Source organism: Vicugna pacos, chromosome 30, assembly GCF_048564905.1.
Source record: "Vicugna pacos chromosome 30, VicPac4, whole genome shotgun sequence".
NCBI lineage: Eukaryota > Metazoa > Chordata > Mammalia > Artiodactyla > Camelidae > Vicugna > Vicugna pacos.
In genome coordinates, this window is record NC_133016.1 from 29,572,902 (window position 1) to 29,594,970 (window position 22,069).

At 43.2% G+C, this 22,069-nt stretch overlaps 1 protein-coding gene across 1 annotated transcript; it reads right to left on the reverse strand.

Moving 5' to 3' along the window:
• Positions 1–1,269: 1,269 nt before the first annotated feature.
• On the reverse strand, positions 1,270–18,797 carry LOC140690351 (trafficking protein particle complex subunit 9-like). The gene is made up of 3 exons (XM_072952066.1): positions 18,753–18,797; positions 14,964–15,034; positions 1,270–1,796 (listed from the first exon to the last, which is right to left on the reverse strand). Exons 2-3 carry the CDS (start codon positions 15,009–15,011, stop codon positions 1,548–1,550), a joined length of 297 nt encoding a protein of 98 aa, XP_072808167.1. The 5' UTR covers positions 15,012–15,034; positions 18,753–18,797; the 3' UTR covers positions 1,270–1,547.
• Between the last annotated feature and the right edge of the window lie 3,272 nt (positions 18,798–22,069).

Genomic DNA, 22,069 nt, shown 5'->3' on the forward strand with positions numbered 1-22,069 from the left:
TACACACTTTTACATGGACATGTGCCATGTGCTGTCATGGGAAACGGTGAGTGGGGACAGGGCCTCTGCTCTCACAGGGCACACAGCCTGGTGGGGCAGGCGGTGTTCAATCATTGCCCTTTTGTCTTTAATATACTTACAAATTATGGGAAATGCTATTTAAAAAGAACAAAATGAGTCACTGAAAGTGAAAAATACAAGGACAGTATTTAGGCTGAGGGAAGACAGGGAATCTCTTTGAAGATCTGACACTCCACTGAGACCCAAAGGACAACTCTGGCACTGAAGGTGAAGGGCAGGGACACACTGATAAAGGGCTGAAATCCAGAATATACCAAAATTTCTTTACACTCAACAAGAAGGATGAATAACCTGATTAAAAAATGAGCAAAATGCCTGAACACACACCTCATCAATGAAGAAATCTGGATGCCAAAGAAGCCTTTGGAAAGATGCTCCACAGCACCTGTCATCAAGGGGATGCAGACTGAAACAGCGAGATACCACTGCACACCTGTCAGAACTGCCAAAATGCAGAACACTGACAGCACCGAATGCTGGTGAGGATGTGGAGCACCAGAAATTATAATGCATTGTTGGTGGGAATGAAAAATGGCCCAGGTACTTTGGAAGACGGTCTGGCAATTTTTTACAGAGCTAGACGTAATTCTAACATATGATCCGGCAACTGTGCTCCTTGGTGTTTACTCGATGAAATGGAAACTTATGTTCACACACAAATCTGCATACAGATGTTAATAGCAGCTTTATTCATACTCAACAGGATTCAGAAGCAACTAAGCTCTTCTTCAGTAGGTGAATGGATAAATAAACTGTGGTCCCGCCAGAAAATGGACTATTATTTGGTGCTAAAATGAAATGAGTTATCAAGGAATGAAAAGACATGGAGGAACCTTAAATGCATATTACCAAGTGAAAGAAGCCAATCTGGGAAGTTTCAGCAACTGTCTGATTCCAACTGTATGGTGTTCTGGGAAAGGGAAAAACACAGAGACTGAAAGATCAGTGGCTGCCAGAGGCTAGAGGGGAAAGAGCAATGAATGAGGTGCAGCACGGAGCATTTTAAGGTCACTAAGACACACGACTCTGTATGATGCTGTGATGGTGGATAAATGTCATTGTACATCTGTCCAAACCCACAGAGTGCACAACACAATGTGTAAATCCTAGTGTCAACTATGGGCTATGGGTGATGATGACATGTCAGTGTAGGTTCACCCATTGTCACAAATGTACACTCTGGTGCAGGTGTCAATATTGAGGAGGCTGTGGGGGCAAACTGCAGTTCATACACCCAATCCAGCCCCAGCCACCGCTGTTAATAAAGCTCTATGGGTGTGTGGACTATCTGGCTGTTCTGGCATCTAAACAGTAGAGCTGAGCAGCTGCACCAGAGATCAGGAGGTTTTCAGACCCTGAAATATTTACCCCCAAGCCCTTGAAAGGAAAAGTCTGCTGAGCCCTGTTCTAAATGAATCAAGATTCACCCTGATGAGGCAGGACAGCAGGGCCCAAACCAGGCATGGTTAATGGGGCTGAAGCAATGTTTTAGTTCCAACACATTTGCTGAAGTCCTGCAAGTCCAGTGACAGACTGTAGCCAGGAAGCGTCTGCAGGAGGAGTCGGGAGCAGGCCTTCCCGCCAGGCTCCGGGATGCCGGGGGCCGCGTGCCGCACGGGGGCCACCCGCTTGAAGAAGGTGGACTTGCAGTGGAAGCCGATCAACTCGTAGAGCTCGGAGAGGATGCTGCACGGCTGAATTTTCTCCTCGGAACGCTGAAGCACAGGGAGAAAAGCAACAAGCATCTGAATGAAACACGTAAGTGAAAAAAGACCCATAAAAATGGTTTTCCCTTAAAACAGAGACCCGATGACACAGGAAGGAAGAGGAAGGCTGACTTAGTGCACTGATGGGACCAGATGCAGAAACGCAGGGAAGCAGCACTGTGCAGACACTCCAGACCCCCTCTGGGCCCCACCTCTCCGCATTCCACCTGTCCCTTTACTAGAAAAGCCCGTATTCCCTGAAATAGAGGAATCTGCTACCTAAACATGGGACACAGAGAAGGGAAAGAGGAAAAGGAAGGGAAAGTAAAGGAACAACAGTTCATCTAGACCCTAGGGTCTGGGCGGGACTTTCACCAAACACACAACTTCTCAAAGCACAGAGCGCACAGGGAGAGGCTGACAGAGTGATTGCGACTTCTGCTCCTAAAGCACCCAGCTACCTGTCAGCACACGCTGCGCCCATTACTGAATCATTACAATCATCTCAGAAACAACTACTACCCCGGCTCACAGGCAAGGAAATCTGAAACTCGGGGAGGAATTATTATCATCCTGGACAAAGTCCCACAGCCCAGTAGTCTCAGAGCCTCCGGCAGACCCTGGGCTAAAATGCTCCTCATCACCACGGGCCCTGAGACTCAGGCTGAGGCCACGTCAGGTCTGCACGGGCCCAGAGCACAGTCTGTGGGACAGGGAATGCTCCCACTCGAAGTGCCAGGTCAAGGCCCTCAGGAACTTGTGTAATGAAACCAAATCCCCAAACTCATTTCCAACCCACTGCCCTGTCCGGGAGGACTGCTCGGCACAACTGCGCTGTCACCTGTGCACAGGCTGAGCAAGGGGCCCAGACAGTGATGTGACATCCCAGTGGAAGTGGCTCGGAGACCACTTCATCACAGGACAGATTCTCCCGGCTTCCAACGTTAACTCTCCATTCCATTTCCAACTGGAAAGTAAGTTTAGACTTGTTTTCCTCTCTTAGAAACAAAGAGAGCGGTAACATCAGAGGGAAACTCAAGACAGAGGAAGAGTCTCCTGGTCATTTGCAAGGATAGGCCGGGGAGGGAACAGAGACAGGGATCAGAAAGACCCGTGTTCCAGTCCAAAGTCTGCACGTCACTCGCTTTGACAGTTTCCTTTTTAATACAGGTGATAAAATCTAATTATGATTTTTGGGAAAACTAAATGAAATAACGTATTCCACTAGCATAGGTGTAAAATCCTCCATGAGTGTTCCAGAAATGGACGTGATCGTGGTTAGTTACTGTCTGCCAATTCTTGTGTTCTCAGCTCACATCACCCAACCAGAGATGTGCGAGAGATTGCCTCACCAGCCAGCAGCCTTCTCCAACTTGGAAACTTACAGTGTCCGAAGAGCAGGCAGTGTTGGATGCTTTGCGGCACTCTGGAGGTAGCACTCCAGTGATGACTTTAAAAAGCTGGGGAGAATTTAGGGGACCATACAGGTCAAATACAGAGTACTCATTCCATGTCTACAAATATTCATCTCTAGCCATGATGAGTAAGAGAGGAAATACATATTCAAACATACATCATTTTCCCACATAAGTGCATCAAAACAATTTGGAAAGAGTGTAACTTTCTTCTCTAGATCACACAGCGGGGATTACAAGGTTTGTACTGACAGCCCTACTTGTAAATCATCTGCAAACGTAACTGGGTCCACTATCAGTCATCATAATTTGAAGGGAATGTTAGAAAAGAAAAAAGCCAAGCTAATACTCTCCAATCTTTTGTTTGGTTACAATGTCACAGAGGAGATGGACAGCTCAATAAGGAACCACTCTGCCGTGATCACGGAGCCGGGGAGCGGGATGTGCGGCAAGATGTATGACGCAGCCGCAACTGTGCCCATGATTCTAGGCAGGTACCCAAAGTCACCTTGACAAGGTGTGAAACGTTTATGCCCACGTCCTCATAACCTGACATGTATTAAGGAGAAATGGAAACTTATAAACGGCCAATACCCTTGGTGGATACACCGTCCAAAGAGCAAAGTCACAGTTTGACAACTGGCCATCCCGGTACCTTGGGATTCATTCTTGAAGAACCTTAAAAACCACTCCTCTGTCCTCAAGAAGTGCTGCCTACTAGTCCTATCTTTGGCTCATGGATACCACATGTTGAAGTGAACTTCAATGTCTGCACAGATTTGACTGTCTTTCTCCAGGTTCACTTGTCCATTCTGAAGAGGCCTGAGCTAAGTCCAAATTCCTTAAGATTAATTCCCTCCAGTGACAACTCAACGAGCCTGTAATTACAAGCCAACTGAACAGGACTGTCCTCAGCGAAAAATGTCACCAACCCTTCACTGCTTTCTTAAACTCCTCTCCTGGTTAATTGCAACATACTAACACCACCCTCCACCAAGTTCCCCAACTATGTCAAATAGAAAGTAAGGTCCATAAAAGAGGAGACAACTCCATAGTCACCTTTGAATTCCTAGCATAAAGTAATGTCAATAAATAGAACTATGATTATGGCTTCTTTCCTTTAAAACCTTTCTGGTTATTTAAATGAGACCATGGAAGGGAGGTGTTTGAGTCCAGTATCTTGATCCAGAAGACTCTGGAGGCCTTTTTCAGAATGGCTGTCCACTGATTCATTCAAAACACACCTTCTCTTTCCGGGAGGAGCTGTGATTTTCTGCCATGGGTTTGTGGTCACTCTCATGCCAGAACAGCTTTAAACTAAATCCTTACTTTGGATATGTTATTTTTCCCGCTTCCAAAAAATTTTACTTTCCTTACTTCCTTGCCTTGAGGAATGCTTTTATTCTTTTCTTTCTAATTCAACCTTTTATAAAGCAGGATTCTCAGGATGTGTTTGGCCTTATATAAGAACAGCCATCCAACTCCCAGTGTGAGAGGCCACAGGCTCACCTCCTGCCCTCCTGCCAGGGCAACTGAAACTCAGTTCAGGAGCCAACCGGCACCCCAGGGCTTCTAAGGCTCACGTATCTCCCAGAATCCCTGCTTTCTGGTTTGTCTTGGCTTCTGAGAATTTCCCCTCACTTTCTTGACAATTAGCTGTGCAGCTTGAAAGATGAGGAAGGAAGGTTTTATTTCTTAATCAGAATTTAAAGGAACTTATGTAATGAAGCTTTTCACGAGTTTCTAGAACCCTCCATTGCTGAGACAGAAAACACACAAGATATTTTCTAAATTTAGCTATCATGTGCATTTTTTCTTTGCTTTTGTTTTGTTAACTGCTAATAGACATTTTTTAATTAAAAAATAAAATAAGGTCCCAAATAAGATAGAAAATTGAAGGGGCAAACAAAATTAAAGAGCAAAGACAGAAAAATGATAAGTACTCTACAAAGTTAATAGAATAAATACACTATGGATCAGACCAGCAATTCTCAGTAACAGCTAATTGAAACCTGACCATGAGGTAAAACGTCTCTCCTGTCAGGAGATGACCAACAGAAAATAGAATTAAATCAACAACCTAAAATTCTAAGTCTGGCGAGGTATAGAAGTCTACCAGCTAAGTGTGTCTTCTTCTGGAAAAGAGGGAGACTCACCAGCTCTTTTCTGTGGAGCCTGAGCCCAGGGGAGGACAGTGAAGTGTGTTCTGTAAGTACCCAATTAGCAAAGTGAGTGATGAATAAAGAGATGTGAGCTTTGATGAGAGATGATACTACTATTCACTTGTCCTGTAAAGTATGTCTTCGCGTTCAGAGATCAATATCTCAGCAGGAAAATGCACAGCCCGGGACCAGACCACTTCTGTGATTGTGACACTGCACTTAGATGTCTCAAGGGCACCTCCAACTCCACCTGCAAAGAGCTAACTTCACGGTGTTCCTCCCATAGCCATCCTGCCCAGGGCCCTTGGTCGGGGGCAAGGTCTCCCTGCCTCTCCCAGCTCAGGCCAATCACTCACAGATGTGACAAGACCCCTCCTTCAGGGGCAAATTTCCTCAGTCAACGAGATCCACCACCCACACCTGTCCTACCAGGTACTCACTGGCACTCCCTCAGCACTGACTCTGTGCTGGGGACCATGCTGCACACTGTGCACACGTTATCTCACTGGATCTACACAGCAGTCCTGGGAGTTCGGTACATCACTGCTTCTATTGATTAGATAAATTGTTTCACTTCCTTGGGTGTGTCATCCAAAGTGACACGGCTACTGAGCCACAAACCTGGGACTGAAAATCACTTGAAAATTGAACACTGCTACACCTCGCAGCCACCCTACTCTGACTCATCACATCACCTCCTGCCGAGCCTTCTAAATGTTTCTAAGCATTCTACAAGACAAAAGTGATCTACGAGAGCATCGCACTAGCCTACTTAAAATCTGTCAATGACGGTCCACTGCTCTTAGGAGAAAGCCCCACCGGGCCTGAGCACAGCCCAACGGCCCGGCATCCGCTTTCCCTGCGCGGCCGCGCCGCCTCACCCACCACGCAGCTCTACACGTGCAGCGTCCAGGACAGGGATGCTGACTCCGTACAACCCGGGGCTCGTCTCACTCAAACAATGATCACCCTCTTCAGTGGTTACCTTCTTCAATACTGAATCTCAGAAAAATATTTTCTCTGGATGAATCAATATCTTTTTCCTTACAACTTCCCATCATTGATAATGAGCTCCCCCCAAAAGAGAGAAGACCTAATCCTCAGTCTCCTTATCTGTAAAGTGCAAATAACAGGGAAATATGAGAGGTTTTATTAGAAGTAATATTCATGTGAGGCTGAGGGACAATTCCCAACATACAGTAAGTACTCAATATGTGCTTACTTAATATTAATAAGAATAGATTACATTCCAGCAACCTTAAATCAATGCTTTATGGCTTTGTCTAAAAGACTACCGACAAACTGTTGGACGAACTGTTTTGAGCAGATCAGCACAAGTGTACTGGGCGAGGTAAGCGCTGACTCCAGTTACAGCTGCAACCAACCAGCACTACGGGGCGGGAGCAGTTTGCTCAAACTCTTACATGTTGCTTGAGCATTTAGTTGTAGTTATTGAATAAAGACAGGTATTATTTACTCAAAGCTCCTGAAACATAAATCTTCAAAGATTGATGCAAATTATGTTTCAAGTACAACACTCTCACTAGAAATTACTTGAAAATTATAGTCTTAGCTCCTCCGCACATCAAAACAGCATTTTCCTAATGTATCTGACTATGTACTCTGAAAGGATTGTTTAAAAGAAATTAAGATGAAGCCATCCTGAATAAGATCTCAGTATCATCTACACAAACCCCACCCAAAGGTCTCATTTCTCACTTCCACATAGGTGTTCAGATGGCTTAAGCTGGGTCTTGGTTTCTTATGACACGGGGGTGGGAAGAATTGTGGATAGATCAATGTAGCAAATATAAACCTAGTGTATTTGCTATGTAGGAATCCTAGAAATAAATAAATTGATATATATAGTCCCACCCTTATGAAGCTAAGCCGTTCCATTTACAACTGCATAAAAAATAAAATGAGAGATACATTTAACAAAAGTTTACAAGATTTGTACATTGGATATTTTGAAGTATCACCAAAAAAATTTTAAAATATCTTCATATATGGAAGGCATCCCATGATCATGCAATGGTAGAAAATATTGTTAAAAATGTTAAGACTTCCCAAAGTAATCTACATATTTAATGGAATCCCTATCAAAATTCCAGCTGACTTCTTTGCAAAAATTGAAAAACTGATCCCAAAATTCATATTGAAAGCAAGGGACCCAGGTCAGCCAAAACAATCTTGAAAAAGAAGAGCAAATTTGGAGGACTCACTCAAAGGTTACAGCAAATCTATAGCACTCAAGTCATTATGCTTCTGTCATAAGTTTGGATGCAGAAATCTATGAGACACAATAAAAAATCCTGGGGGGAAACTTACATTTACAGCCAGTTTTCCAGAAATGTGCCAACAACACTCCATTGAAAGTATAGTCTATCCAACAAATGGAGCAGAGACACCTGGGTATCTGAAGGCAAAAGAATGAATCTGGAATCTGGACCCCGTATTTTATATAACAAATATTAATTCAAAATGGATCACAGACAGAAACGTAAAAACTAAATATATGAACTTTCTAAAAGAAGACATAGTATGAATCTTTGTGGTCATAGGATAGGCTATGGCTTCCTAGATACAATACCAAGAGCACAAGTGATAAAACAAAATAGATAAAATGGACTTCATCAAATTAAAATCATTTGTTACAAAGGACAACATCAAGAGTGTGAAATGAAAGGGGAAAGGGGTAGCTCAAATGATAGAGTGCGTGCTAAGGAAGAAAAACAAAATGAATAAATCTAATTACCTCCCCTATAAAGAAATTGTTTTAATGTTTAAAAAAATTAAAGTGAAATGACAATCTGCAGAATAGGAGAAAAATCTTGCAAAGCATATATCTAATAAGAGACTAGTATCCAGGATATAAAACAAATGCTTACAACTGAACAATACAAAGAAAATCGACCCAATTTTTTAATTTGCCAAGGATTTAAATAGATACACAATTGGCCAATAAGCATCTGAAAAGATGGTCAGCATCACTAGTGAAATCAAAATCAAAATGAGATCTCATTTTAAACTCACTAGGATGGTTATAATCAAAACATGGACAATAACAAGTGTCAATCAGGAGGCAGAGAAATGGATACCCTCAATATGCAGCCGTTGGAAAGGGGCAATGGTGCAGCTTCTTTGGAAGAGCCCGATGTTTCCTCAAAAGGTTAGAGTTATGTGGCTGAGCAATTCCACTCCTACATGTAGAGTCATCCTTCAGTGTCCTCGGGGGGTTGGTTTCAGGAACCCCCACCCTGGATACCATAATCCAAGGATGATCAAGTCCCTTTGCAATCAGCCATCTGGATCCATGAAGTGGAAACTACAGATATGGTGGGCCAACTGTACAGCCAACAGAATGGAAATGTATTCTCACAAAAACTTGCACATCAATATTCATAGCAGTATCATTCAGAGTAGCTAAAAGTCACTAAAAATATCCATCCATCAATGAATGGATAAACAAAATTACCAAGAATAGTCCCACAAACTTTTGGTAATTGAATCTTTGACAAAGGAGGTGAGAACATATAATTGAGCAAAGACAGCCTCTTCAGCAAATGGTGCAGGGAAAACTGCACAGCTGCATGTAAATCAATGAAGTTAGACTACCCCCTCACAACATACAAAAAAATGAATTCAAAATGGCTTAAAGACTAAAAATTGTAGACAAGACACTATAAACCTCTTATAAGAAGACATAGGCAAAACATCTGACATATATCTCAACAATATTTTCCAAGAGCAGTCTACTCAAGCAATAGAAATACAAGCAAAAATATACAAGTGGGTTCTAATTAAACTTACAAGCTTTTGCACAGAAAAGAAAACAAAAATTAAAGCAAAAAGACAACCTATGGAGTGGGAGAAAATAGTTGCATTAAATGAAAGTGACAAGGGCTTAATTCCCAGAATATGTAAACAGCTTTTACACTTGATAAAAAAGAAAAACAAACAATTCAATCCAAAAATGGGCAGAAGACCTAAAGAAACATTTCTCCAATGAAGACATACAAATGGCCAATAGGCACATGAAAAAATGCTCAATATCATTATCAGAGAAATGCAAATCAAAACTGCAAACAAGTATCACCTTTCACCAGTCAGAATAGCCATCATTCAGAAGTTCATAGACACTAAATGCTGGAGAGGCTGTGGAGAATTGGGAACACTCCTACACTGTGGTGGGAATGCAGTTTGGTGGAGCCATTGTGGAAAACTGTATAGAGGTTCCTCAAAAGACAAAACCTTGGGGGCCCAGATGACACAGCAATCCCACTCCAGGGCATATATCTGAAAGGAAACGTAATTCAAAAAGACAGTTTCACCCCAATGTTCACAGCAGCATTATTTACAATATCAAGACTTGGAAACAACCTAAATGTCCACTGACAGACGACTGGATAAAGAGGTTGTAGTATATATGTCCAATAGACTACTATTCAGCAATAAAATAATAATAAAATAATGCCATTTGCAGCAATATGAATGGACCAGGAGAATGACATTCTAAGTGAAATAAGCCAGAAAGAGAAAGAAAAATACCATATGAGATCGCTCACATGTGGAATCTAAAACAAAAAAAAAAACAAAAACAAAGGAACAAAAAGATAAACTTATCTACAGAACAGAAACAGACACAGAGACATAGAAACCAAACTATGGTTACCAGAGGGGAGAGGGTGTGGAATGAATAAATTGGGAGTTCAAGATTTGCAGATGCTGAGTATGTATACAATAAACAGCAAGTATATATTGTATAGCACAGGAGAATATATTTAATAACTTATAGTAACTTATGTTTAAAAAGAATATGAAAATGAATGCAGGTATGTTCCTATTTAACTGAAGTTTTGTGCTGTACACAAGAAACTGATGCAACACTATAAACTGACTAGACTTCAATGAAAATATTTTTAAATAGACCAAAAACGAAAAAAAAGGAAAAGGATATTATCAAACAAAAAGAATAATGTACTGATTCAGGCTACAATATGAATGAACTTTGAAAATTTATGCTAAAATAAGCCCGTCACAAAAGGGCAAATAGTGCCCTTTAAGGTGAACTGTATCTAAGCATTTATTGTACTACTCCTGTAAATTTTCCGGAGTTTTGAAGTCTATCAATATCAAAATAAAATGTATTATTCATTAAAAACTTAAAACCCTTCCTCACAGGAGGGCTTTAATTATTAAATGCAGAAAAGCATGTAAAACTCTTGGAACAACAATTTTAACGTCCACACACAGTCACTGCTGTCACTGCCACTCAGAGTGTGGTGCCAGCGCTGATGAGAGCTGCCTCCACTCGCTCCCCTGCAGAAAGGAGTGAAGGCCTGAGCTCTGACAGGCAGGGTGAGCGTGAACCTGAGTCATACACAGCCACGTTCCAGACTCTGCGTTACCCAACATTCTTATACAAACTGCAACATGTAATGTAAACACTCTAGAGGGATGTATCTTACAACACAGGGAATACAGACAATGTTTTACAGTAACTATAAATGGAGCATCTATTGTACACCTGAAACATATATTTTAAATCAGCTATGTCTTTATAAAAAATTAAAAAATAATTTAAAAATGTTATCCCTTTAATATTCAATTTGGTTTTTAATTAACTACTAAACAGCTTAGAATATATAAAAGCATTTAAGTGTGATGTTTGTTTACATATTTATTTACTTCAGCCTCCTGCTAAAAGAGAAATTAAACAATTTTTTAAACACAGCTTAACAACCATAACAACAAAAAGGCAAAACTGAGAGTGAAGAGAAAATGGAGATTCAATACTTAAATGAAACCAGGGGGAGGTAAACTCATAAAAATGGATTCCATGAAGTCAGGGCAAGTGTTAAAGGCCGACTAGAAATTCAGCTGTAAGATTCTTGGCAGCTAAAGCAAAAAGAAAAAGATGATGGGGCAGGTGGTAGAGCGTGTGCTTAGTGTGAACAGGGTCCTGGGTTCAAGCCCCAGGGCCTCCACTAACAGATAAATATACCTAATTACCTACCCCCCAAAAGAGCCCCAAAGAAAAGAAAAAGAGAAATTTCTTTCCAAAAAAATCCTGATATTAAATTTGGATTAAATACTTTAAAAATAAAAGGAAAATAGAAAAGATGAGTGACACTGTGAACAAAAACCCCAGCTGGGCTAACAAGCTAAGTCACAAATCTAAGTGTGATAAGTGTCGGTTTACTGATCTAAGTTTTGCTGGGCTAACTCGTAAATCTGAAGTTCAGTGTCAGTTTACTGGGCTAACAAGCTAACTCGTAAATCCAAGGTCAACAATTGTCAGTAACGTGATCTGTTCCAAATTGATAAGCTTCAGTGTACTGATTCCTTGCTTTTTGTTGTTCGAGCCTTATTGGCTAAAAGCCCCATACTTGTAATTAACCCTATAAAACCTCATGTGCACGTCTTGGATGTGCTCAGGGCTTGGGAACAGAAGCCCCTCTGAGCCCGCTGGCATAATAAATCTCAGTACTCCCACCCTCTGAGTGCTGCTTATTTCTTGGCTGGCCTGTTGTTTCCGTAACAACACAAGCGATAATGCCCGTGAGATAAATCTGCAATGGCTGCTGGCAGGTCCCCATGTCTCATGTGGGAAAATCTGAAACATATTTCTCACCACTCAGAGTCATCCTCAGCCCAACCCACATCTCCCGCTGTTAAATGCAGGAACACACGCAGGGCCCGGCCTTTGCTCTCTCTGTGTCATCACAGTGAGACAGGATGGAAGGGGGCAGAGCAAGCCATTCAAGAAAGACCACAGCAATTAATATCAAAATGGTGAAGAATTCAACCCCCAATAGGTCTTGAGGCTCAGGATGAAGAGATTTAACTTCTAGTAGATCCTGAGCTTCATTATACACCCATTGTAATAGTAACATGGTGAATAACACGGCCCCAGGCACCATGGCTGTCACAAGGCTAGCCACAAAAGGTCAAAGGGTGGAAAATGGCCAACTCCCTGGAATCCCAGCCCCTTGCCCTAAGGCTGGTCCTTCTACTTATTAGCATATGAAACCACGAAGCCCAAGAAAAGGAGCAACACAGAGCCACATCCCAGGAACCCCTCTCTCTACCTCTTCGGAGAAGGCCCACACTATTTCTGTGGAGTGTGTGCCTACTTTTAATCTGAGCATCAAACCCCCATACTTCGTGACGTTTCTCATGCCTGTCAATGTATCTCTCTGAATAAATCTACCTTTACTCAACACTGGCTTGTTCTTGAATTCTTTACTGCATGAAGCCAAGGAACAAAATCTGGTGGGGCACATCCCAGGGGCTCAACGGAAGCCTGGGACACAGCCCTTCTCATGCCCCACATATTTTTTCTTGTATCAACAGGACTGGGATGTGAAGTGAGGTCTGAGGCCCCAGCTAAGGGACAGAAGCAGCCTCCAGGTCTCCAATTGGTGGGCAGCCTCTCCCCCATCAGGGGCCATGGGGTCTGCCTGGTTCTGTGTGTTTTTTTGTTGTGCTGACTCCCCAGTCAGAGAGATTTCTCCTTAGGCCTGGCTCCACAAAACCCTTCTCTCCAAAATACAAGCACATCATGTCACAATCCTCTTGTTCAACCATGAATTGTTCAGCCAACTTTTTCCTTCCCCAGTTAAGTACCTAAATGTCCTCCCTGCCATCCCACCACTTCTTTCTTTTTGAGAACTCTGCACTCCCCACACACCATCCTGAACGCAGGTGCCTTGCTGGCTGGGACCGAGATGTTTCAGTCTCAAACATCCTGAGTCCTTTCTCTTTCCACTTGCTAACTTAAAAAGGCCTTCCTGTGTCTCCCACCGCTCTGATTCTGAACGTCAAAAAATGCTCAGGTTACATTCACTCTGTGAATACCTCCCAGGTTTTGGCTAGGTTTCCTTCCCAAGATCTTCATTAAGGAGCTGCATCAAGAAGTTTAAAGGGGCTATTCTTACATTTGAGTGGAGGAGCCTGCAAGAAACTTAAATGGCTTTGAAGAGAGAGTTAACCAGGGACAGAGAGGTCGCAGGTCCTAGTCAACAGTGTCATGAGGCAAAATGTTCTTCAAAGGCTCAGAGTGGCTTCTGAACACGGAGTCGGCAGGGAGGAGGTGACAGGCAGTGAGTGGGGTGAGAGACACAGGGTACGGTCCCCCAGCAGGGGAAGAATTGGTTATTTTCTAGTTTTCCAATTTCTTACTACCTTTTTCTCTTATTGCCACATACCATTTCCTACGAATTAAGCATATCAATGTCAGTCATTTGGGCCACTTGGGAGAAGCTGCACGATGCCATTCACAGGGCTGGGACATGACAGCCACACCAGTCTAGGTTGAAAGACCAGTGGGGGTATTTCCATGGTAATCACGGGCATGCAGCAAACTCCCCAGCTTCAATGACCTCCTCTCAAAGTTGGCGCCAATAAAACTACCAAGCAAAATGCGTGATGATTCTGGCCAACATCTGTTTATTTGTTAAGTGCCTGTGACACCTGCCACTTAATAGGGAATGAGTACGATCAACGAGGCCCTGTCTACCTGGCCACACGCGCCCTGCCTTCCTGCCTTGGTGCAGCAGCACAGCTTGTTTAGCTGAGATGAGCGCCCCCAGAGCAGCCCCGATGGGAAAGCTCCCAGCTCTGCACGGCCAGACGTGTTCCTTTCCTTCTCAGAGCTGATCACAATTTGCTGTCGTCTGTTTTTATGTTTATCCCTTTTGTAACTGCCTCTCCTCCGGAGATTTTGCTCAAGCAGCACAGGACCAGGTGTGTCTTGTGGCCTGCCGGATATTCTGGGCTGGGAAACAGCCGAGCCCACATCTGGCTCTGGTGCTGAACGGAGAGAGCAGAAGGCCCAGGAGCCCATGCTGAACTGAGGCCCCTGCACACAAAATTATGGTCTGACTTTGGGCAAATTACACAGTCTTTTTTACCCTGAGATTCCTCATCTGTCCATAAAAATAACTGCCCATGGCACACAGAGTTACAAGTATTAAAGGAAATCACCAAATTCACAAAGTAGCCAAGGGGCTACCAGTGCATCCTAAACAGACACATGCTGCCTTTAAGGCTCTGACACACACCAAGCGTGGTGGTTGAACAAAGTGTACACTGCTAAGTGTCAGTGTGTTAAGTGCTTCATGTGTGCTATAATAATCTTCAGAACTTACAACAAGCCCAGGAAGTAACGAATATTATCATGCCCATTTCACAGACTCACCATCAGTTTAAGAGAGGTTACATTCAAGTCCAAGGCGCTATGGTGAGTAAATGGCGATTTCAACCTGAATATGGGCCCAGGCCTGGGCTCCATCTCTGTCCCATCCACCTGACCACTGCCTATGAATTCCACCTGTCCAATACCCAAGTTGAAGCCAGCCAGCTCTTAAATGCAATGTGTGTCACCGTTTGTCAATGTTGGTTCATTACCATAAACAGTTCTCAGAAAGCACTTCAGAAAGGAAAGTTGGACTCACATACCTGCCCACAAAGAAGAAGAATTCTGCCTTGCCTTCTCCTGTAACGTGCAGAAACCCTTCCCATTCACCACCGAATCCTTTTGTATGCTTCCTCCGTGTTCATGTTTACACATGGCTTATTAAAGTAGAAGTTACCTGCAGTAATTCCATCTCGGTTCCATTCCAAGCTTCCAGATTATCCATAATCAGGGTAATACCATAATTTTCTGTGAATGAAAACACTACAAATTGAATGAAAATATTGCAACCATGTCACTAAACAAAGAATGCTGAAAACAAGTCATCAGCGGCTGCTGCCACCCCCCAGTGAAGACAGGCCTGAAGCCATTCACAACGGTGCCCTCTGAGCAGACTCAGAATAAGAAAGGACAGATTACTGGCCCTAGATAGCTAGGTGCTTGTCTAAAGTATATATTCAGTCAGCCCAAATGTTGGCTTCCTCCCATATATTGAAAAGCATTAAATTCATGAACTTGAGATACCTGGCTTTCTTTAGATAACAAGCAATGTTTTATTGTTCTGACTACCTGGTCTTTGTTGTAAAGCTCCTATATAATCCTAGCTTCTCCCCTACTCTTGCGAGCAGTCCCTCAGAGTGTTCTGAGAGGCGGTCATCCTGGCTCGAGTCCTTCTGACAAATAAAACATAACTCTTAATATTCAGGCTGCACGTTTATTTCAATCAAGTCCCAGAATAGACACAACTCATCAATTGTGTAATGGGACACACTGGATCAGGAACCAAAAGAGTGTAGTAGTCCCTAAGAACTACGGCTCCCTCTTTCTTCCTGTCATTATACAATCCCACCAGAACTCATTACTTTGCTGTCTGCTCCTCTGGCAACCAAACTCAGAGAAGAGTCAACTCAGCAGAGCGTCCTGCTGGGGAGAACCCCTGCAGCAGCACTGCAGGCTGCCTGCCCTCCCGCACGCTCTGACGACTGCTAGTGTCCTCCGTGGAAACCAGGCCAACAGAGCTGTTCCCTACAGCTACAAAGTCCCAAATATTAAATAAAACCTTTCATTTTATACTATATGTTACATATATACCCATCTCTGAAAACAGCTTTGCCAGAAGCCCAAATCTTCAACATTAATCTGCAAAGGCAAATCAGGTCCCCAAGGGAAAACAAGTCTTAAGACGATGCTAAGACCTCCAAAGTCCTCTCCACGACCATAAACCAAACTGCCTGTAGGTCTGCAGCTGCAGGAGGCTACATGTCTGCTTTTAAAGCAACCCCTTCCTTCCCTCGGGTGCTACAATGCCCTTCTACGCCCTCCCATCTCAGGGTAAGAGCACCCACTGCAGAACCTTGCAGGGCAGCACTGACAGGACTGGACAATGAGGATCAGAGCAAAACTAAGCCTTCTGATGACACGAGTTGTCACTCTGTCACTTTACAGATGAAGATATATATAGAGAGAGGTGGGGTGTTATTGTTCAAAGTCACACAGATAAAAAGTGACAAAGTCTATAACTCTGCTCCTCCCTCTGGTGTGACGCCCCAACTGGGACAACCACAGGGTTCTTTCGTGCCTGCCTGACCAGTTCTTTCCTATCACTCATGACCCACCACAGGGTCTGAAATTAGCCTGCATTTGCAGCATCTTTTCCCTCCAGTTTCTCAGGAACAAGGCTGTTCGGGCCACTTTATGACTTCCAGGTCCCCGAAATCTCCGTGCTCAGGCTGCTCTTGCCTGTGCATCCGGCCCGCTGCTCAGAGGCTCTTCCTCCCCTGCAGGAGGACGTTTCTACTCTTCACAGGGACACCCCCTTAGGGGATCCCTCCTCTCGCCCTCAGCATGGCAGGTGTCCCAGGCCACATCGCGAGATGCCCCAATAGGACTGCATCTGCCCAGGTCTGCTAGTCAGACCAGCAGCCTCAGAGCCAGGGATTATGCCCAGGTCACACTGCAAACCTACTGCCCGCCTCACAGACCCCAGCCAGCAGGTCACCTGGAAGTCACAGCAAGTGCCCCACCCAATCCAGAAGCCTCTTCATTTCCCAGCACCACTGATGACTGGTTTCCAAACTTTGGTCAGTTTCGCACAAAACAACACCTTCTACTGTGTAGCGGGTGGTTTTTGCTTCTGCACCCCATTCTTACTGAAAACGTTAAGGGAAACCAAAAAGCCTCTTCTCAACCCTTTTCTGATGATACCCTCCCACCCACAATATACATATGCTCAAGAGATTTGGATCCACGTGATTTTGTTTCCCTTACGATAAGTGGCTCAAAACACTGCGGGATTATTTTTCCTTTGAGGGTATTAGGACTCAGTTTCTCGGCTTTAATCTGTTTTTGTCTTTGTCTTCTTTGTTCCTAGCAGTTGCCACCTCTTACTCCCTTCAGCAGCCTCCCTCCCAACTTCTAGTCTAGGAAATCAGCTGTGATGAGGGGCACGGGGGCATTCACAGAAGATGCAACAAAGGCAAAAAGAGGCTATATAATTTGCCAAAGATATCACCTTCAACCCCCAACAGAGTGTGTCATGTCCCTGTGTTTAACTCTTATTCTAAGCAAGTTAACTTTCTGTAGATTATGTTTATAAAGATGAGAAATCAAAATACATACAAGGACACACATCAACTCTAAGATATTCATTAACTCCACTATTTTGTTTCTATTTATTTTATTTGTATTAAAAAATTAAGAACCCCTGCAACCAATATAACAAAATGTTACTGGGTTTTAAATACAGAATATAGAGGGGTTAAGTGTGTCATTACTCATCCTTATATGTATGTTCACAAGATAAAATTATTTGAAAGTCTCTCTCCCCTCTCCCTACTCACTACTGGCTCTCACCTGAGCTCCCAGACCACACATCTAACAACCTTTCACTTTACCCACAGCTGAACTCATCAGTTTTCCCCCAGAAATCCCTCTGCAGCTTTCCCTCCTCAGAACACAGCAGGACCATCATTTAACTCATTAATCCACCCAGAAACCTGGGCCTTACTCCATCCTACCTTCACAGACAGCTTTAAATCTTTCTTTTTACCATCTAAACATGCCTTCAATCTGTTCGCTTTTACCCACTATCCTACCGCTCAAGTGGAAGCCACCAACACTGCCCACCTGGACTCACGAGTCTCCCAAGTGGCCCCACAGCCACTCTCCCCTACTTGAGACAAATGGGATTGTGTCACTCCCATGCTTTTTGGGCTCTTTTCAGACCCACTGTTCATAGAAGAAACCCCAATTTCTTCACCTTGTGAAGGTGTTTGCCATGAAACTGTCAGCTCATGGAGGGCAGGGCACGCCCTCTCCCCTCAACCCCACTCTCTGGCAGAGCATCAGCTTGGGAGGACCCGCTGAGCTACATCAGCCTGTATCCTAAACCTGGTCTTGGGTTCTTAGCAAACTGCTTCACTTATCCATACATATCCAAGGTAGATAAGAAAGATTTTAGATGTTGAGCTAGACTATTCATTTGGGGATTTTGCACTGGCAACCTGCAAGTATATGTTCTAATGTTTGTGTCTTGTTAAAACCACACCCAGATTAAAGGAGTATTTGTGGAATGTCTTCGGAGTAAAAGGGTTCTGTACTTTTACAGATTTTATGTTTTATAACATGAATAACCCGGACAGGGTCACAAATGGAACCGCCTCACAAGTGACAGAAGACAGGTGAGATGCATATAGCAACAGGTCACAAAGATGGTAAGAGCAAAGTTGTTTCTCCAAACCCCAAAAAAATTCCTCCAAGAACAGAAAACTCAGAATTTTGAAAGTAAAATACTATCATATAAGGAAAGAAAATAAATAATCCTCTTCATCAGGGTTTCAAGATCTGACTGCAGAGTTATTAGCAGGCTATACTGAATCCTAGCACAGAAAATTCAGATGGACTAGTGGTGAGTAAGTTCCAGGAAAACGGCAGTAATTCCTCCACTTGAAAGAGGACACACACTCACTTGTTCAAGGTGATTGCAAACAACATTCTGCAGAAATTCAAAATATTCAGGCACCGCTTCTAGATGGTGATGACACGGAAGGATGGCTTGGATGCATGCTTCTAACTGAGTCACCGGCATTCTTACACTGCAGGGGGAAACGGAGGCCCTCAGCCAAGAGCAGAGATGTTCCTGTCATGTATCCCAGGTCGTGCCTCGGGGACTCAGTGTCCTGTAGCAGTCCGGACCCAGGCGAGGACCAGCAGCGTGGCCCACCCAAGCAGGAAGGGCACTGTGCTTGAGAAAGCCCACACCAGATGGGAGCAAGAGTGGCTGGTGGGGTTTTGTGAACCTATGAATGCTCATAGAAAAACACCTGCATACATTCAAGTGATACAATTAACAGTAGCATTCTTTTTAACAAAATTTCAAATGTCAGTGGTAATTTTACCATTCCTTTTCTCTTGTCCCCTGCACTCTGAGACAGGCTTAGGTTCTCTCACACTTGCAGCTCTGATGCAATAGTTGTGAAGTTATTTTACTTTACTGCAAGTGTCTTCGCTCCACGTGTCACTGTGACTGTCGTCTCTTAACACAGTCAGATATCTTCCTGGATCTCTCCATGAGTTCCTTGCTCCTGCTTCTCAGATCCTGAGATAAAGAACAGGTGAAGGCACATGACTGGAAAAGTCAATGTGGACTTGAGCAAAGTCCTCAGTGACCCCCTAGGTGAGTGTTGACCACCCCTTAGCTTCGATTCTCAAAGTTCTGCCCAGGGTGACATCCAGACAGGAGGGAGTCCTGGGCCCAATTAAAAGCTGTGTGGCTTGGGTGCGGGGAAAGGTGCAGGAGCTAGTTCCGTAGCCGGGACCCTCCACACCTCTGCTCCTCTCTCTCCCGAGGCCCCGCTGCCAAGCCCCCACGTTCCCTGATATTCTGTCCTTCTCCTCTACTCTACTTCAAGCCCTTTTCCTCTTCCTTTATTCCCTGATTATCTGCAGCTGGAGAGATTTTTCCATCACAAAATCTGAAAAAATTTCCTGCAGCTGAAAAAGAGGTCTCCAGAGGTCAATGCCCATATGGTGGTTCCCGAAGAGAGCCCCTGGTTAGGGGGACCCTCACCAACACTCACGGGACATCCGGTATGTTACAGGGTCGACCACCCCCAACAAGAGTTTGCTGTGACCCCAAGGCACGCACAGCATCCCTGCTCACTAAAGTGTAGTTGTAATCCGTTATTAAGAAGCAAAAATAAAAAAAATTTCTCATGTTTCTTACTAAAATTATTTATGAGTTAGAAAAAGAAATTGTAAAAGAAAAGAACAAATTTGACTCCATGTTAGATGTGTTCGTTTGGCTTTAAACCTGTACCTTGTTTTCTAGGCTCCGACTTGCTATCTCTGCACCTTTTGTAAAAGAAAGTTGCCTTTAGCCTGAAATATCCAGGACAGCCTATTCTCCGGGCTCTGATCTTTAAGGATATTAGCTCTTCTACACTTATGTACAGATGGCAAGTTGCAAAATAGATAATAACCTTTCTTTCATTTGGAGGTTTTACGGGGGCACCTTAATTTGACCCACCATGGACAGCTGCAGGAACAAAGGATTCCAAGGACAAACAATTCGTACAGCGAGAAGTTTGCAACAACCAACCACATCCCCGCCGCTTTTTAGTATAAAAGGAGACTGAATTCTGCTTTGGGGAAGAGAGTTCTACTGGATATCAATATGCCATTTTCTGGGTCTGCCAGATTTTCAAATGAAGTCACTATTCCTTACTCCAACATCTCATCTCCCCATTTATTGGCCTGTCATGCAGCAAGCAGAACGAGTTTGGACTTGGTAACAAAATGACTGCATTAGAGGTAGTATGTCTCCACTGTTTCCTCATTTCCAGTATGTCACAACCTATCAATTTTATATGCTGTTTAACAACATGACAAAGACCTATTATACGGAATTGATTCCACAGAAATAAAATTATTTCTACTCCCTCAAGACTTTTTTCTTTTCTATTTTATTTTGTTTTGCTTATTGAAAAGAAAATAAAAGTCAAATCATTTTATTTCATGTATTTTTATAGCTACATAATGTAAATACTACAAAAATATTTAAATTGCAATAAAACTTGTTAATATATTTGTATAAAGATATATAAACAATCAATGCAGATTAGGAAAGGAGTAGATATTTACTAAAAATCTACTGCACATCCAGTCTTTTACAAGCATATCCTGGTATATAAGCTCTATTATCCAGGGGTCCCCCACCCCCATTCTCACTGCCGATTCCCTTAGTAATCAACTACCAAGGCACCAGCATAGAACCATGCGATCGCTATTTTAGGTATAAATGAATGAATTAGCTCATTCAATTCTAAAACAGAAACCTTAAAATAAATACTGAACTTATTTACAGATAAACAAATTTGGACACAAAACAGTACAGTTTCTCCCCCAAGACACAAAGATAATAATTGGTAAAGGCAAGATTTGAACTAATCTGCCTGATTATAAAGCTAAGGTGGAAATCCCCTTCGACTGTGTAGGTCCAGCAGCACAGCCCATCACCCTATCTTTGTTCAGATCTGGCTTTAGACAGCCTGAGACAGCACCCCATTCCTATGGAACTCGAGGGGAAACGATAACAATAAGGATTTTATATTCAGTAGTTTCTTAGGTCTCAATTATATAAAGTGTCAGCAGGTCAGCAGAAAACTCTGGGAAATATGAGTGGGTCCAGAGCTTTTCGCTGATAAGAAACTCAATCTATCAGGACAGAGTGACCTTCCCATGAGTGGCCTCATGAACATAAACTAAAGGCAGCTGAAATGAAAACTAGCAAGAACATGGAAGTGAAGCAGGAAGGATCCCTACTATCCCCTGCCCAGTTGCCTCTTCACCCGCGTGGACAAGATGGCAGAAGACCCAGGTTCTTGTCTAAGTTACAACATCATGGATTCTCACCCATAAAATGTTGCGACTCTATGCTGTCTTAAGTCCTTTACAACTAAAATATGATGACACCAATATCTCAGCGGAATGTCTATGTCTCCACTTTCTCTCTTCTATTAGGAGACTATATCTATGGCCACAAACAGAAATTCAATTAAAAACACCATGCACGAAGCCTGGTGAAAGTCTGTGTAAGAGACATTGTTCTCACTCTCTGTGAATGAAAACTCAGAAAAAGTGGACCTTCTCCCTCTGTAAGTGGGAGGTAGACTGATTTTGTGTGTGTGTGTGTTTGCACGCACATGTGTGTGTGTAAATCATATAAAATATATTCTGGGATTTGCACAGCTTTTTTTATGATACTATCATTTCATGAGGATGAGC